Source organism: Mesocricetus auratus, unplaced genomic scaffold (genome assembly GCF_017639785.1).
Source record: "Mesocricetus auratus isolate SY011 unplaced genomic scaffold, BCM_Maur_2.0 Super-Scaffold_100007, whole genome shotgun sequence".
Taxonomy (NCBI): Eukaryota; Metazoa; Chordata; class Mammalia; order Rodentia; family Cricetidae; genus Mesocricetus; species Mesocricetus auratus.
In genome coordinates this window covers 79,063,013-79,080,416 of record NW_024429191.1, presented here as the reverse complement: position 1 = coordinate 79,080,416, position 17,404 = coordinate 79,063,013, and the positions used below count along the sequence as shown (strand labels likewise).

Genomic DNA, 17,404 nt, shown 5'->3' with positions numbered 1-17,404 from the left:
GCAACTGATCTAAAACCAAAACAAGCCTGGAAGCTGACCATAAACATCGCCAGAAAGACCTTGCCCTGAGTGAAATTTTTGCCTTCCTGTTAATTTGTTCTGGGAAATATTCAGAATACTCTTCCAGGATGTATACTTAAGTCACTATTGCTAAAAACTATATAGGGAAAAAAAAATAAGACTGTCAAGTTAGGCTTCTGAATTCAGGAATTATAGGCAGGTATCACTACACACTGCTTTTGTTTTCAAAAGTACTTAAACATATGAGGATAAACATCTGACCTTCCAGGAAACAAAGGGACTCTTGTTTTCTATATCCTTGTTTGTCTGTGTACTCCTTTGGGGAATGGTGACCGGTTGTTATCTAACAATGTTATCTTTTCCTGGCCCTGGACTTAATTGGAGATTTATTTTCAAGGCTAAGGTACCCTGTCTTGGGGGGGGGGGACTAAGGTACTGTCATTATGCTTCCAATAAAAATATGAAAACATCTGCTTCCTTGGGCACTGAAGCCACATTTAGTGGTAATTATCAACTTGGCGTACTAAGCCATCAACACTCAAAAGCCCGTAGGAGCTGCTTATAGGGCACATGCATTTAACCGTTGACTGTTAGAGGCTGTGATGGGGGGATCAAACACAGGCCGTCCCGTATTTTACACAGTGTTTTTGACATGTATGCCTCCCCAATGATTGGCTTTTCTTCTTTTTTTTTTTATTGCACTTATTTTTGTACATTGTTTCCAGGGTCTCGGGTAGCCCAGGCTGACTTTGCGCTTACTATATAGCAAGGATAACCTTGAACTCCTGATTGTCTGCTTCTGTCTCAGGAGGTAGACTTTCAATCTACCATCTACCTGGCTTTTTTTTTTTTTTTTTAATGTGTGAGTGTTTTGCTCAAATGTATGTCTATATCATGTGTATCCTGCATGTGGGGTTATGGATACTTGTGAACCATCATCATGTGTGTGCTTGGACTCGAATCCAGATCCTCTGCAAGAAGAGAAAGTGCTTTTAACTGCTGAGCCATCAGCCCAGCCTCTTGTTTTAGAATGACTTTGAACATTGAAAATGCGGAGAATAAGGGTGAAACTATAAATTCTCCTCAAATTAAGTAGAAATAAAATGTGGAGATATCAGCATTGCTTAGTTTTCTATCTCCATTAGAGACCTAACATGCATTTGGACTCAGGTGGAATAGTATAGACCCTGAATTAGCATTAGTGGATAATTTGGGGGGAAAAAATGCTGACATGCTTTTCAAAACCCCCGAGATAATCTGCCTCAGACCAGCCTCAAAGAGGAGACGTCATATGTCAGCTGTGGCATGTTGGCAGGCAGCATGAATCCAGACTCCTGGGCTGTCATGTAGGCTCTTTTTTTGCTGGTCATTCCTTATTTCTCTGACAGTGAGCTACTTCACTTACGCTTTGGCTGCCAAGGAATTATGATTAGACCTTTCCGAATTGGTGGTGATGGTTTTCTTCTTGCATCCATCTTTCCAGGCCTTCCCCTTTTAAATCTCCATTGGCAGGCAGTAGGTGCTCTGCACACAGCCGCTCTGGGAGTCTTCAAAACAGAAACTGCCCGTCTCAAGAGGAGCCCCTTCAAGTTGTTGAAGCAGGGAAATCAGGTAAACGACATAACTTAACAGGACCCTCTTGCTTGCCAAGGCAAGACCTAGGTAATAGCTCATCTTTTTTAATGGAGAAACATTTGTTTCACTCTATATTCTCTATACATAGTACACTTTTGAAAAATAACTTGAGCTGAAATCTGAGTTACTCAGGCAGAAAACAGCAGCAAATGACCTTAAGGTGTAATTTTAAGAGGAGAAAGGGGGAGGACTGTGTTAGAATGGGCTAAGATGTTGTGGTAAGGGGCAAGGGTTACTGTCCCTAAGGGACAGGACTGCCTCTGGATAGAGAGGAGACAGATGTGGCACCTAGGCAAATGGTGATTTGTAAGTTAAAATGGGAAACCACATTAGGATGAGGTGTTTAATTTTAACTAGGCATGTTAATTAGGTGAACCAAAGGGAGCTGCTGATTGTTGGACTTAAATAACTGGACCTTGGTAGTCAGCCTCAGGAGGGGGACATGGCCAAATAAGGGAATAGACCTTGGTGGCTAGCTTTAGTAGTATAATCTAACAGGTTTTAGCAAGGCTGAAGGAATGGGGAGAAGGGCAAGGCCTGCTAGAGCCATATGTTCAAGTGGGCTAGTGTCCCTTCAGTGAGTCTGTCCATAGTGGATTACTAATGGTTCTGAAGATGATAGAGTCTAGTTCGTCATCTACATGTTTCGCTTCACCTGTTAGAATTGTAAGACCCTAGAAAATTGTTACAGGGCTGTCCTTTACTGGAAAATAATTCGCAACCCAAAATGAGCTATTTTTAATGAATATAAATGAACAGCTTTGGCTGTCTTGGAACTTGCTTTGTAGACCAGGCTGGACTTGAACTCACAGAGATCCACCCGCCTCTGCCTCTTAAATGCTAGGATTAAAGGTGTGCGCCAACGCTGCCTGGTTCCTTAGTTTACTCAGAGTTTTATTTTTAGGGCATAGTTACAAATGTGTTATAATGGTACATGTCTATAGTCAGAGTTACTGATTAAGAGGATGGCTTCACCTGGAGTTCAATGCCAGCTTCATTAGTGGCTGTGCTTATGACCCTAGGTCAACTAATCATTTGAAGTAAAATAGTTTTAAACTTGTTATATAGCCCAGTAAACCTTGAACTTGTAATCCTCCTAATTCAGCCTGGAGTAGCTGGGCTTATATATCTGTGCCACCAGGCCTAACCACAGTAAATATTTCTGAGCTGGTAAGAGCAGGACAGGTCAGGGCACTTACCACCAAGTGTGATGACTTGTAAGTGCAATCTGTGGCCTCACAGGATGGGAGAAAAGAACCTAGTCCTGTAAGTTATCCTCTTACCTCTACATCACGTGCACACACATGTGCAGCATATAAGTAAGTAAATAGAGAGATGTGTTAATAACTATACACACAACAGATAAATCAACAAGTATATTAATGAATACTTTTAGCTATCATCTTTGATGTGTTAGAACCATCTTCACATATGAACACTTACATTCAAAATGTAACATCTAATGCGTAGGCCTGTAAGGTGTCTGAGCAGGTAGAAACACTTTTCTAACAAGCGTGACATAAATTCAGCCTCCTATTCAATCTCATTGGACATTTAAGTCATTTCTAAAGTTCTCTCTCTCTCTCTCTCTCTCTGTGTGTGTGTGTGTGTGTGCATATATATTTTGCCATATTATTTTTTAGAGAAATTAAGGCAACATACTTTAACCAACATAGTGTCTACGAAACATAACTTAATGGGTCTTTTTAATTCTTCACAGAGACTGGAACCTTGAATTCAACATTTATTGCACTTAAGTTAAACTTCTCTTCCTTGCAGAAGGAACCCCATACCTGGGATCTGGAATCAGCCTTTTCTCTAATAGAGACCCTGAATCTGAGTCCCCTAAAGGGCCAGCTTATGTTTGCACTGCACCAGCTTCAACCTCTGCATGGACAATATCCCAGTATCCAGTTTCTGAGTCTGTAAAAGAGAGTCCAGCTGCTGCTCATGCTCATACTGCAGTGGTGGAAACTGTGAGCAAGAAAAAGCCAGAATTGACATCTTCAAAAGGAAGAGCCAATACAGGAATATCCATGGTGGTGTCAGGCTTGACTCTCAAAGAAGTAGTGAGTATATTCATAATCATCTCTGTAGTGACTGGGACTTGGCTTGACTGCCATAGATGTGCTAGTAATGAATAACCTCTAGGAAGAAATCTATCTAAGGGAATAATTATTTAATACTAGATACCTTGGTACTGTTTTTGGATTATATGGGATTTTCTTTTTATCAAAAAAAGAAAGAAAGAAAGAAAGAAACTAGATAGAGCACCTCTCTCCAGGGGCATCATTTCCCTCCTGGGTCCACATCTAAGAAAATTATCAACAACTGACTAAATGGAGGCTGGTTCTGATGATGCTGCCGGACGGTGGCATTTCTCCAGGGTCTGTTTGTCTTTATGTTGGCTGGTAAGAGCGTTTGCAATGCCGTGATCTCTCCTCTCTACCCTTGGCAGCCCCTGCTTATTAGGGCTTGGGCACCTCCTTGGTCCCTGGTGCCAGAAATTGTTTCATATGCTTTGAAACATGAAGCCACTGAACCCATGTTTCTTTTTAAGCTGCTTATAGATTCCAGGCATTCTTGAAAAATTATTTCTCCTATAATTAACTGTTATGATAATGAAATAACTGTATATTTCTTTAAAATACTATAGTATACCCGTCTATCAGTTGGATTTAATGGTAGATGCCATTTAGTGCACACTGAGAGACAACTACATCATTCTGAAGTGTCTTGCTTAATAGAGCCTTCACAGGCTAGGCACCGTCCCCATTCTCATGACTCTACAGGTAGTGACTGCATAAATTCCTGGTGGCCCCTTGTGTCCCTCTATTGGAAAGGCAAAGCAAGCTTTATCTGTCCTGATAGACACAATGTATAAGTACAGGATAATAACGGTTGAAGTTGTTCCCTCAGTCCCCATGCTCAGCCAGCATTTTGCTCTGAAAATTCTTACCTGTGTTTGTTTAGATAGCTCTTGATGGACTTATCTACACATCTAGAATTCCCATTTATTCACCAAAAATTTGTATTCATTGTTCCTTTATTTTGTGAGTTCAGCTTTTTAGAGATAGCTGTAGTGGTCTAATCATTTTTGCCTTGGGCAATTCTGAGGTGCAGATTAAACTACAAGTGGCTTGGGTACATGTTTTCTTTAAACAAGCGAAGAGGAAAACTTTGAGCTCTATTGAGATTTGCTGAAGTGTGTTAAATTTATGATGAAAGCCACTGACTGTATTACACATGATTAATTCTGAAGCCTGTGTTAAGATGATCTTTTCAGCAGTTGCTCTTCTAACTGAACACTGTTTTAAGGCTGGGATTTCAGCAATTAACTAGTTCAGAATTGCTAATGACACTGGCAGAGGGCAGCAGCAAAGTGGGAGAGTGGCATTAGCCTCTCCAGCCTGCTGTTTGCCAGTGCTCAGTGGCAGTGTGTGGTGAGGCAGCAGGAAAGGTGTCTGGCTTCCACTGCAGTACTCAGAGGCACATAAACATCTGCATGGGTGCCGAGGGCTAGAAAATGATGCTCCCCAGTAAACAAATTTATTTCCAAACAGTAGCAACCAGTTATGTCAACTGTGCCCATAATGGATCTAGTTAATTTCTTTTACTGCCTATTGATTTTTATTTGCTTGATAGATAATAGCTAAGGGACTCTAGATTTCTTTTGGGAAGAATGAGTCTTTTCCAATATTTTTCCTTAAGAGAGAATTGATATATTTTGTACTGACCACAAATATTTTCACTTGAGTACTTTGTAACTTAAGTCTTGGTTTTAAGCTATATATATATATATATATATATATATATATATATATATATATATATATAACTTTCTATATAAGGCTAGTTACCACTCAGTTTATGAGATGTAGGCTAATAAATCTCAGTTATAGGATGGTGGTCTGTCATTCTGTAAAGATCTTTGGTTGTAATTCCTGCATTAGAATGTCTTTCTCTGACATATACATGGATTTGGATTTTTTGTTTCTTTGTTTGATGGGGGTATTTACTTGTACCAGTGAAGCTGTGGCTGGACTAGAACTCAGTTTTTAGACCTTGAACTCATAGAGATCTGCCTTCCAAGTGCTGGGATTAAAGGTGTGTGCTACCATGTTGGCTGACTTATATATAGTTTTTATTAAGTTGTCAATTTTGAGACTTGAACCATGTCATATTTTTAAAAACCAGGTCAGGATGATCAAGGTGACTCAGTAGGTAAAGGTGTTTGCATGTAACCCTGACAACCTGAGTTCAATCCCCAAAACACACAAGAAAATAGAAGGAGAGAACCAGTTCCACAGAGTTCCAGTTCCTCTGACCACACATTCACACTGTACTACATGCACATACACGAACACACAATCAGTATTTTAAAAATTTTAGAATGTGTCTTTTATGAGAATGGAGACTCAGTTAAAATAATGCTCTAAGCTGTGTACCAAAGGTAATTTAGCATAACTTTTTAAAGAGTTTTAATTTTATATGCATTGGTGATTTGCCTGCATGTGTGTCATTGTGAGAGTCCCAGATCCCCTGGAACTGTAGTTACAGACAGATGTGGTTGCTAGAAATTGAGCCTGGGTCCTATGAAAGAGCAGCCAGTACTCTTAACCATTGAGCTGTCTCTCCAGTCTCTAACTTAACATCATTTAATGTTTGATTTTTGTTTCAGATGATTGTGCAAAAGTTTGCTGAAAAATACCACCTCACTTTAACCGATATAATTACTGAGGAGACTACTCATGTCATTATGAAAACAGGTATACTACAAACCTTTACAGACTATATTGCATTTATCTCAAATCATATTAAGAGTCATATAAATCAAGTTGAGCATCCCTAATCCCCAAATTCAAAATCTACAACTATTTGAATATGGACATAACGTTGCATGTTGTGTAAAATGACCTTTGGGGGTTGTGGATGAAGCTTGGTGGTGCACAAGGTCCTAGGTCAGTGGTTCTCAACCTTTGGTTACCCCTTTGGGGTTGAAAGACCTTTTCACAGGGGTCACCTAAAACCATCAGAAAACACAAATATTTACATTATGGTTCATAGCAGTAGCAAAATTACAGTTATGAAGTAGCAATGAAAATAACTTAATGCGTAGGGATTGCCATGTAGGGAATTGTATTAAAGGGTCACAGCATTCGGAATGTTGAAAAACACTGCTGAAGGTAGTCTCTAACACCATAAATAAAAAGATTACCCTCAGGTTATGTATCTAAAACATAAACAAGCTGGAGTGACTGTCTAGGTGATACTCTCTGCTAAACAGTGTTTTCACTGTGGCAACTAATAAAACCAGGCAGTAGTGGTGCATGACTTTAATCCCAGTACTCAGGAGGCAGAGGCAGGCAGATCTTTGTGAGTTCAAGGACAGCCAGGGAGTTTACACAGAGGGGAGAAAAAAAAAAAAGGTCGGTGGTGGGTGGGGAGAAACTCAAAATAATGTTTGAAGGCTGGAGCAGTGCTCAGTGGTGAAGAGCATTTGATCTTGCAGAGGACCTGGGTTTGATTCCTAGCACTCACATGGCAGCTCACAACCACCCATAACTCTAGTTCCAGAGGATCCAATACCCTGTGACTTCTGGCACCAGACATGCATGTGACATACAGACATACATGTAAGCAAAACAGTCACACATAAAAATAAAGCTAAGAAAGATTGTGATAAAAGGGGTGTTTGGCAGAGGACAAAGGAATAAGAAGACTCAAGCATCTGAAGAATTATTGTAAGGCTCAGACAGTCAGAAAACTGCCTGGGGATGTGGGAGGTACAAATTATGACTACTCTAACACTTTGCTAACAATTGGTTTTCTGGTATATGCTTGCCCATTGTGGGATATTTTTGTCCTTAAAGCTTGTGTTAGTGTTCTGTTGCTGTAAAGAGACACCATGACTACAGCAACTCTTTTTGTTTGTTTGTGTTGTTTTGTTTTTTTGAAACAGGGTTTCTCTGTGACATCCCTAGCTGTCCTGGAACTCACTTTGTAGACCAGACTGGCCTTGAACTCACAGAGATCTGCCTGCCTCTGCCTCCTGAGTGCTGAGATCAAAGGTGTGCACCACCACTGCCCAGCTCACAGCAACTCTTATAAAGGAAAATATTTAATTGGGGTGGGTCACTTACAGTTCAGAAGTTCAGTCCATTATCATTGTGGGGAGCATGGCGACAGGCAGGCAAACAGTGCTGGCAAAGTAGCTGAGAGTCCTACATCTTGCAGGCAACAGGAAATGGTCTGAGACACAGTGGGGGGACATCCTGAGCATAGGAAAACTCAAAAGCTCACTCTCACAGTGACACATTTCCTCCCCAAGGCCATACCTTCTAATAGCACCACTCCCTTTAGGATTATGGGGGGCAATTATATTCAAATTGCTCAGAGCTCTAGGCTTCACCACAGGGTCCAAAGCTCTTTGACTCTTTGCCTTAAGACTGCTAAAACTAGGTTTCTCAGGCATGAAAATTGTACCAGAGGGCAGTGCTCATTGGAATCAGGTGCCAGAACAGAATATGCAGGCTAAGTACTATTTGAAAGAGGAATGTCATTAAATTTTAATATAGTTTAAGAAATGGGTTTGAATCAAAGGTGATAAAGGGGGAAAGAAAGCTTTAAAACATAAATCTAAAGTAGCTCTTTGAAGTCAAAGGCAATACAGCACTTGTTGCTTATAAACTAAAATCAGCATTTAAACAAGAAGCTTCAAAAATTTTGAGGAACTCTGTAAGGCAGAATGGCCACTTCCATTACTCTCAGATGGCCTGCTGTGTTTGGGATTTAGTTGAATACATTTCTCCTGTTGAAATGGATTTTTCTCAGTTTGCTTAGTTCTTCAAAGGGGCCTTTGAAACACTAGGCAATAAACAGATTCTTCAGCTACTGCTTATTGAAATACCTACATAGGAAAGAGAGTAGCTGTGACGATACTATTTTCCTGTCCCTCTCAGGGATACAAGGGGATCGGGCTTCCCAGGGAGAACCTGCAGTGGTGAAGTCTTCACATTGGCATTTCTGATTTAGGGTCTGTTTTCTTTTCCTTTTTTTCAAATGGAGGACTTCAACACTACTTCTTCCCTCACATATTGCGGTCTGGTAAAGTAGATTGACTGCATTCATCACTATTACTGATTAACATAGGATATAGAACTCTAGCTAGCCTTGGCATCTCAAAGCTGAGACTGACAGTTCTCTGGTCTTAACATGGCATCTGCCTCTTCCAGGCTTCCAAAACCCATCCCTGCTGGTTATCAGTGGTGCCTCTGGCTTCTGATTTTATCTCAAGGGTCTTGGAGTCTTCATTCCAGGTTGATCTTTCCAACAAGAGCTGGATGGACTTCAGCTTCTCAGGCATCGCTTCTTACTTTCTAACCCTTTGGCTCTGTTTCATTCTACAGATGCTGAGCTTGTGTGTGAACGGACACTGAAATATTTTCAGGGAATTGCGAGAGGAAAATGGATAGTTAGCTATTCATGTAAGTACAGTGCAGTGTGTCTGCTCCTCCTTTTAACACTTGAGGTTTCTGCTGATGCTAAGTCTATGTTATCAAAAGATCTTTAACACAAAACTAGCTTTGTCTTTAAATGCATATGGCTCTGTTCAGATAGAAAGTGGATTTCTAATAGAACCTGATCTTCTCTTAGCAGTGTGAGCATCTGAACAAGGATTCATTTTATAGTAGACAGGGATCCACGTACAGCAGCACTTTTGTAATGTTTAAATTAAACATAGGCTGTCTCCAGAAAGAAATCTGCTACAGGCCTTATTAAAGAGTCCACTCTCTCGTGAACTGATGAGCTTCCCACTCCATAGAGGGACAAATCATTCTGCTCTGCGTGACTTATCTTTTCTGTGCTTTCTCCAGGGGTAATCCGGTGTATCCAAGAAAGAAAACTTCTGAGTGTGGTAGGTAGTTTATACGAACTAATCAGAGACCCTTAGCATTGGTGTTGCTTTCTCCCTTTAGTAGACATCTTTTCCTCAATGGGGGGCGGAGGAGGTGACGGACCATTGATGTGCTGATCTGTTTAGAAATTGGTCTCCCTCAAAGAAATGCTGCTTTTTTTATGATGCTAAGAACAATGAGAAGTAAATAGAGTAAGCAGGTAAGAGGAAGAATATTTTTAGAACAGCCAAGAACTGATAATGATGATGATGGATCAAACAAAACAAAATCAGTGAACTCTGTTTAAAACTATTATATACTACTCAGTATATTCATAATTAATTAAATGAAACTTTTGGTTTTAATTTCATTTAGTGACTATTTATTGGGAGCCTACCAAATGTCATTTACTAGGAATACCACAGTAAACAAGAATGACCAAGGCCCTATTCTGGAATGATGTATTCCCTAGTTAAGGGGATATGTACAATAAACAGATGAATTTCATATACCAATAAATGCTTTGATGGACAACAAACTAGCAATTGTAGAGTCTAGGATTACCTATCTCAATTACAAAGGCCAGGCAAAGTCTTTGTGAAAGGGCTGAGCTGACACCTAAATAACAAGAAAGAATTGTCTTTATAAAATGTAGAGAACAACTCTTATAGGTAGGAACAGGAAGCTCTGGCCCTCTTAACAGCTGGGTCATCTCCCCACCCCACTTATAAAGTTTTGTGTTTGATTTCAGCATGAATTTGAAGTCAGAGGCGATGTTGTGACGGGAAGAAACCACCAAGGTCCAAAGCGATCCAGAGAATCCCAGGAAAAGGTAAAGCCCCTCTCATGTGTGACAGAAACCCTAGACTAGGGCTCTGTAGCCACTGCTAAGGTGAGATTGGTCTTTGCCTGGTAAGGCACATTGCATGCTTGCACTGTGCACTGGCTTTGCCATAGAGATAAGACTTGCTTCTACCCCACAAGAAAGGAAGAGAACATAAAGCTTAGAATGACAGGTTTAATTTGGGCCCCAGTCTGAGGTTTAGATCTCAGCTGGTAGCGATAGAATTTAGATTTCAAAGATGTAAATCTGGATCGGTGGTGGCGCACGCCTTTAATACCAGCACTCAGGAGGCAGAGGCAGGTGGATCTCTGTGAGTTCGAGGCCAGCCTGGTCTACAGAACAAGTTCCAGGACAGCCTCCATAGCAATACAGAGAAACCCTGTCACGAAAAACCAAAAAAAAGAAATAGCAGGACTCGGTGACTTTCTCCAGCATGTCTTAGCAGATGGTGTGGCCATAACTGCATCTTCCTTGTAGGAAGAAGTCTTAGAAAGATTTCTCACCTGCCTGCAGGCCTGAGCCAACTGCTTTCCCAGGTTACTGGGTAAGCGCTTGTGTTACCAGGCTGCTTTTCTTCTCTCGAGTGTGCACCAGCAGGTGTTTCAGAACACTCCCGTGTGGAGAACCGTCTGTTCCTCCAGAAACTTGAGATGAGACCCAGTGAGGGTGGTTTTCCTAAGGAAAACTGCTTTGGATGCCATCACAAACCAAGGAGTTCTGAACCCTGGGGATCAGCCCATCCTCACTCTCTGAGCCTCTCAAACGATTGTTGCAGATGCCACCAAAAGCTGCTCACCCCATTTCTACTTTTTCCTTTTCCCCCAAGGTGTTCTCTATTAGCCGAGCGTTTGTTCTTGCCCAACTGGGAGCCGTGCAGAATTAGCACTGGGTCCCTCCTTCCTCAAAGGCACTGGTGTCAGTGCCATGGAATTTCTCCTACATTCAGGATAGCAGTGATGGAAACTGCTTGGGCAAAGTAATGACATTCAGAAGATAGTAAAAAGTCACTGCAGTGTTTTCACAAAGAAATGTGTTTGTAGAGGTGAAGTTTTAGATTCCTTATCTCATAACCAGACATTCTCATCAGTGCCAGCCTGGATATGGAAATTCCTGATGTTTTATATTTCTCAAGGCAGCATTTGGCTGCCTGGAGGGAACTTTTAGCATTTATGAGCATGTAGGTCCTGTCAACACATTGGGAATCCCTTCGATTCATACAGATAGAGAGAGCAGCCAGGGTGGGAACTGTCATTTCAAACAATAACTGGTTTGCCTGCTGCCCTCTTCTCTGTCTGTCATGTGGGGTGAAGCCATTTCCAATACAGCCATCTGTGGTTTTCAGCCCCTCGATTTTTTTTTTTTGTCTTAGCCAACCTAGTCAGTTTTCTTTTAGTGTCATAAAAAGGTAGGAGAATGGTCAAAAGAATGAGTTACTCAAATGATGTATGAAAATATATCCATCCATGCTTTGCCTGGTGGCACTTCTTTGTAATCCCACCACTCAAGACTAAGGGTGGGGGGGTGAATTTGAGGCCTAGACTACAGATTGAGATCCTGTATCAAAACAGAAAAATATTAATAACTGGCACAAATTTAGGTTTCTTTAAAATGATAACTTGAAACCCATTCTAAGAACTCATGCCAGTGTACACATGAGAATTTGTACTATCTAACACAGTTGTTACACACAGGGCTGTTCCAAGTTTGATTAAAAATGAAGTTCAAGCCAGGCAGTGATGGCACACACAGGCCTTTAATCCCAGCACTTGGGAGGCAGAGGCAAGTGGATCAATGAGTTTGAGGCCAGCCTGGTCTACATAGCTAGTTCTAGGACAGTCAGGGCTACACAGAAAAATCATATCTCAAAAAGAAAGAGGTGGGGACGTAGGAAGGAGGAAAGAAAAGAAAAAAGTTGAGAAGTTCAGTTCCTCACTCACACTAGCCACATTTCAAGGTGATACAAGACATTTCCAGTGTCATAGAAGCTTCTTTGGGCAGCACTGATAAGCACTGTACTTACATTTTCCCCTTAGGATATGTTTATATGTATCCCGTGTCATCAGAAAACCAGGTGTTTCGCCCTGCTGGGTGAAAGGTTTGCACCAAAAGATAAAATGTCCAGGTGGCTTGAAGATTCAGTGACTGTTGTCTTAGTGGGAAGGAACAAAGGGACCCTTGACCAGGAGAGAAAAGGAGTGTGCACGTAAGATACTCAGCTCTGTTAGCTGGGGCATCGTTAGTCCTGAGGAACCCAGTCAGGGTAACATCAAACATCATCCAGTATCTTTGAGTTGTAAAGAAGGACCCGTGGGTTGTCTGTTTGGTTTGTTTTTTCATCTCTGACAAAAATTAAAATCACTTTGCCAGGGTCACCAAGCATGACCCTGGACCTAATTGGTGACATGAGAGGGTGTTTGTCCCTTAAATGACAAAGAATGACTGTAGGGGCGAGAGAGAGGATGTCGGTTAAGAGCGCCCTCTGTTTGTCCTAGCATCCACATTAGTATCTCACAACTGACTGTAATGTGAGCAACAGGAGATCTGACACCTCCTGACGTCCACAGGCACTTGGGCACATGGCAGGCACACGTGCGTGGACACACATCTAATAATATTTTTAAGAAAGGGAAGAGGGTCTAGAGAGGCAGCTCAGTGGTTAGTGCTTGCTACTCATTCAAAAGACCTGCTTTTGAGTCCCAGCACCCACACTGGGAAACACAACTAACAGTAACCCCTGCTCCAGCTCTGGTGTGATCTTCTGGCCTCCGTAGACATCTGCATACATGTGGCATACACTCGTTTCACGCACTCTCTTATCTTTGCAGCTCTTCAAAGGCCTAACAATCTGCTGTTGTGAGCCCTTCACCAACATGCCCAAAGGTAAGAGTAGTTGCAGAACCAGGCTTTCTTACATAACAGAGTAATACAGACAGGGCCCATGTGGCCAAATGTTCTAGAGTTGTTTTGTCTCTCCACCATTCTCCAAACATATGAGCATAAACTTCCTAAGACAAAAAGCAAGGTATGTGCTCTTTCCCATGAGATCAGTGAAGAGTGAGGATTCTGTGCTTGTGTGAGATAAAACATCTATTATTGCTCACTTAGACTAAGGAAGGGCAGCAGGGATAAGAACAACCTGGCTTTCCCAGGTATGGTAGCACAGGCCTTTGTTGCTGTAGTTTTATTTTTATTATTTTTTTAGATTTTGTTTGTATGTTTTCTTTTTTAGAAACAGTCTCTGTAGACTTGGCTGTTCTGGAACTTGCTGTGTAGACTAGGCTGGCCTTAAATTCAGAATCCACCTGCATCTGTCCTACCATAACCTGCTTTTAAGAATTGTGTCTTTATTTTATGTGAAAGGATGTTTTGTCTGCATGTATGTATATGTACCACTTGTGTGTCAGGAGCCCACAGAGGTCAGAAGGCGTCAGGCATCCTAGAACTGGAGTTAACAGATAGTTGTGAGCCACGTTGTAGGTAAAACCAAACTCAGGATCTCTGCAAGACGAATCAAATCCAGCTGTCTTAACCACTGAACCATCTCTCCAGTCCTCAGCACATGCCTTTAATCTCAGCACTTTGCCTTTGAGCCCAGCCAGGGCTAAGTGGTGAGAACCCTGTCTCAAAAACAGTCAAACCACCAGAAGGTAGTGTAGCACATTCCTTTAATCCCAGCACTGAGGAGGCAGAGGCAGGCCAGCCTGGTCTACAAAGTGAGTTCTAGGATGGCCAGGCTACACAGAGAAACCCTTTCCTGAAAACAAAAAAAATTAATAATAATAATTAATTAATTAATTAAACCACAAGAACCTAGTTTATAAGTGTCAAGAAGAGTTCTCTTATTCCTGAACCACCTTCATTTAATATAGAAGTTTTATGTTCTGGGCCATGCACAGGCCCAGAGGAAAGGGAGATTCATGATTTAATATTAAATATGATGTGCTATGAAGCTGGACTTAGTGACCTATGCCTGTCACCCACACACTCAGGAGGTAGAAGCAGGAGCATCAGCAGTGTAGTGCTATCCTTGAATCCATAGTGAATTTACCACCTGCTTGAGCTACCTGATACCTGGCTCAAACAGTTAACAGAAGACTGCTGTGGGCTCTCTTGTGTATCAAAGGCCTTTGTCCATGTGTAGATTGGGTTAGTTCTCTTCAAAATGAAGGTTTCCCTGCCTTTATCTCTGTGCTTCACTTCAGCTCCAGAGACTGGCGTTGTGTGACTTAGGAGAGGGAGGCCTTAGTGCAGAGGTCCTCAACCTTCCTAATGCTGTGCCTTTGCCCCTTTAACACGCATGGTGACCCACAACCATAAAATTATTTCATTGTTACTTCATAACTAATCTTGTTAGTGTTATATCTTGATATTCAGCCCCTGTGAGAGGGTCACTCCACCCCCTACTGTACCCCCAGGAGGTTATGACTCACAGGTTGAAAACCTCTGCCCATAAGCAGATGAGTGGTAGCAGGATAGTCTGACATTGTAATTCTGCTTCGTTCTTTTTTTTTTTTTTTTTTTGGTTTTTCGAGACAAGGTTTCTCTGTGGCTTTGGAGGCTGTCCTGGAACTCCCTCTGTAGACCAGGCTGGCCTCGAACTCACAGAGATCCGCCTGCCTCTGCCTCCCGAGTGCTGGGATTAAAGGCGTGCGCCACCAACGCCCAGCTTCTGCTTCGTTCTTTACTGGTTATTGATTGGGTTTTAGAAATTTTCAAGTACCAGTCAGTGACTGACTTCTCTGTTTTGGGGATTTGTTTGTTTGTTTGTTTGGGGGGGTTGTTTTTGTTTTTCTTCTTTGTTTTTGTTTTCTAGAGACAGGGTTGCTCTTTTTGTAGCCTTGGCTGTCCTTGAACTCACAGATTCTCCTGCTGGGATTAAAGGTGTACAACTCTGCTGCTGCCACCCAGCTTGGCACCCACAGGGTTTCTCTGTGTAGCTTTGAAGCCTGTCTTGGAGCTCTTTTAGACCAGGCTGGTCTCGAACTCACAGAGATCCGCCTGCCTCTGTTTCCCGAGCGCTGGAATTAAAGGCTTGCAGCATCACCACCCAGCTTCGGCTTGTTTTTATACTTTTTTTTTTTTTGGTTTTTTCGAGACAGGGTTTCTCTGCATTGTTTTGGAGGCTGTCCTGGAACTCGCTCGGTAGACCAGGGTGGCCTCAAACTCACAGAGATCCGCCTGCCTCTGCCTCCCGAGTGCTAGGTTTTATACTTTTAATATAGTGAAAGCCAGGGATTCTAGTAAATGCCATTGGCGGAAGGGCTAAGTTAGTGGCCTCAGCTCAGGCAGGCAGGTACCTCCACAGTTCCCAGGAGTGAGCTGTGCTCTTTACAGAACAGTACAAGGATGCCTTTAAGAGTATATCCAAAGAAGCTTAGGTTAGTCAGTGATGCTGATTCCTAGCCCCAAGCTCTTCTGATATTCATTCCCTAGATATGTGTGTGAACTCCAGCTCAGCCTGTGACCTTTCCTAACCATATGCTGGGTCTCTGGCCAAGAGGACATGTTTTGTTTTTTTTCCCCCTACTGGTTTAATACCTTCCCACCTTTTCATGTTTAATGATCAAGAATGGTGCTCTCAGTGGCTGTGGTTATCAATTACAAACACTGGATTAGGATGCAGGAGCAAGGAAGAAAGATGAGTGCTTTTTACATAGCATCTGGCGATTTAGCAAATTATTGGAAATTCAGTCCTGGATTTCTTTTTCAACATGTTTCATTTGAAAGACCACAAAACCATGTCTACCAAGTATCTTTGTGGAGACTAATGGCCAGAGCAGGCAGCGGCATACCAGTGGCAGATAAACTTAGAAACCATACTAATTTTAGGGACTTTCTATCCTTTAAAAACAAAAAATAACTTACTCACTTGAGAAGGTTTGCTCCCGAGAAGAGGAGCGGACACAAGGTAAGCATGTGGATCACCATGGTGGTTTTACATCCTTCCTCTGCAGATGAGCTGGAGAGGATGCTGCAGCTGTGTGGGGCTTCCGTGGTGAAGGAGCTTTCGTCCCTCACCCGTGACACGGTGAGTATTTGGGGCCTTCCTAAAGGGAGGAATATACTCCTTCCATGAAACAAGTCCTATAAAGTATCCCAGGGGCTTTCTCCACCTGACAGCTTGTATCAGACAACTCATCTGTGGGGTGGAGTGAAGACTTGGGAACTATCAGCAATTAATGTGTTGAGGGAAGCCTTTTCTTTCCAGCCCCTTCACCATGTGAAAGCCCTGCTTTGACAACTTCTTTTTTTCTTCCTGGGATGCAGGCTATTCATCCAATTGTGATTGTACAGCCAAGTGCCTGGACAGAAGAGAATGGCTGCCCTGGTAAAGTGTCTCCCTATACTTTGCATTTATGTCATATGGGGTCCTGTTGGGTGGATTTGATTCAGTAGCTACCTGCTCCTTGCTTGACTAATATGTTTTGTTTTGTTTTTTGGTTGTTTTTGTTTTTTTTTTTTTGGTTTTTGGTTGTTTGGGGTTTTTTTGTTTTATTGGTTTTTTTTGTTTGTTTGTTTTTTGAGACAAGAGTTTCTCTCTGTAACAGTCCTAGTTATACTGGAACTCACTATGTAGACCAGGCTGGCCTTGAACCTTGAACTTACAGAGATCTGCCTGCCTCCCAAGTGCTGGGATTAAAGGTATTGCCACCCTTCGTGGCCTGTGTTTTTGTTTCTTTGGTTGGTCTGCTGGTCTTGAATACTTGGTAGTCTTTCTACCTCCTAATAGGCATGCCCCAGCTGCACTCAATGTTTTTGTAGGGGTTTGGATGGGGGGTTTTACTTTGTTTGTTGTTGTTTTTACTTTTATTTTTCAGCCTATTTATAATGTTTACATGAATGAACAACTAAAATGTCTATTAGAAAATCTTTATTATTGCTGAGCGGTGGTGGTGCATGTTTTTAATCCCAACACTTGGAAGGTAGAGGCAGGTAGATCTCTGTGAGGTCAAGGCCAGCCTGGTCTAAGAGCGAGTTCCAGGACAGGCTTCAAAGCTACAGAGAA

The 17,404-nt window shown here is 42.0% G+C and overlaps 1 protein-coding gene across 9 annotated transcripts in view; it reads left to right on the top strand.

The window, feature by feature from the left end:
• Nucleotides 1–17,404, top strand: part of Brca1 (BRCA1 DNA repair associated) — a 61,048-nt gene that overhangs the window by 41,815 nt on the left and 1,829 nt on the right. For all 9 annotated transcript variants that reach the window (XM_040749762.1, XM_040749761.1, XM_040749765.1 and 6 more), the window contains 9 exons: nucleotides 1,505–1,632; nucleotides 3,436–3,725; nucleotides 6,338–6,425; nucleotides 9,066–9,143; nucleotides 9,534–9,574; nucleotides 10,306–10,386; nucleotides 13,224–13,278; nucleotides 16,353–16,426; nucleotides 16,666–16,726. In XM_040749762.1, the coding sequence (XP_040605696.1) occupies nucleotides 1,505–1,632; nucleotides 3,436–3,725; nucleotides 6,338–6,425; nucleotides 9,066–9,143; nucleotides 9,534–9,574; nucleotides 10,306–10,386; nucleotides 13,224–13,278; nucleotides 16,353–16,426; nucleotides 16,666–16,726 (896 nt within the window). The remainder of the gene's footprint in view (nucleotides 1–1,504; nucleotides 1,633–3,435; nucleotides 3,726–6,337; nucleotides 6,426–9,065; nucleotides 9,144–9,533; nucleotides 9,575–10,305; nucleotides 10,387–13,223; nucleotides 13,279–16,352; nucleotides 16,427–16,665; nucleotides 16,727–17,404) is intronic.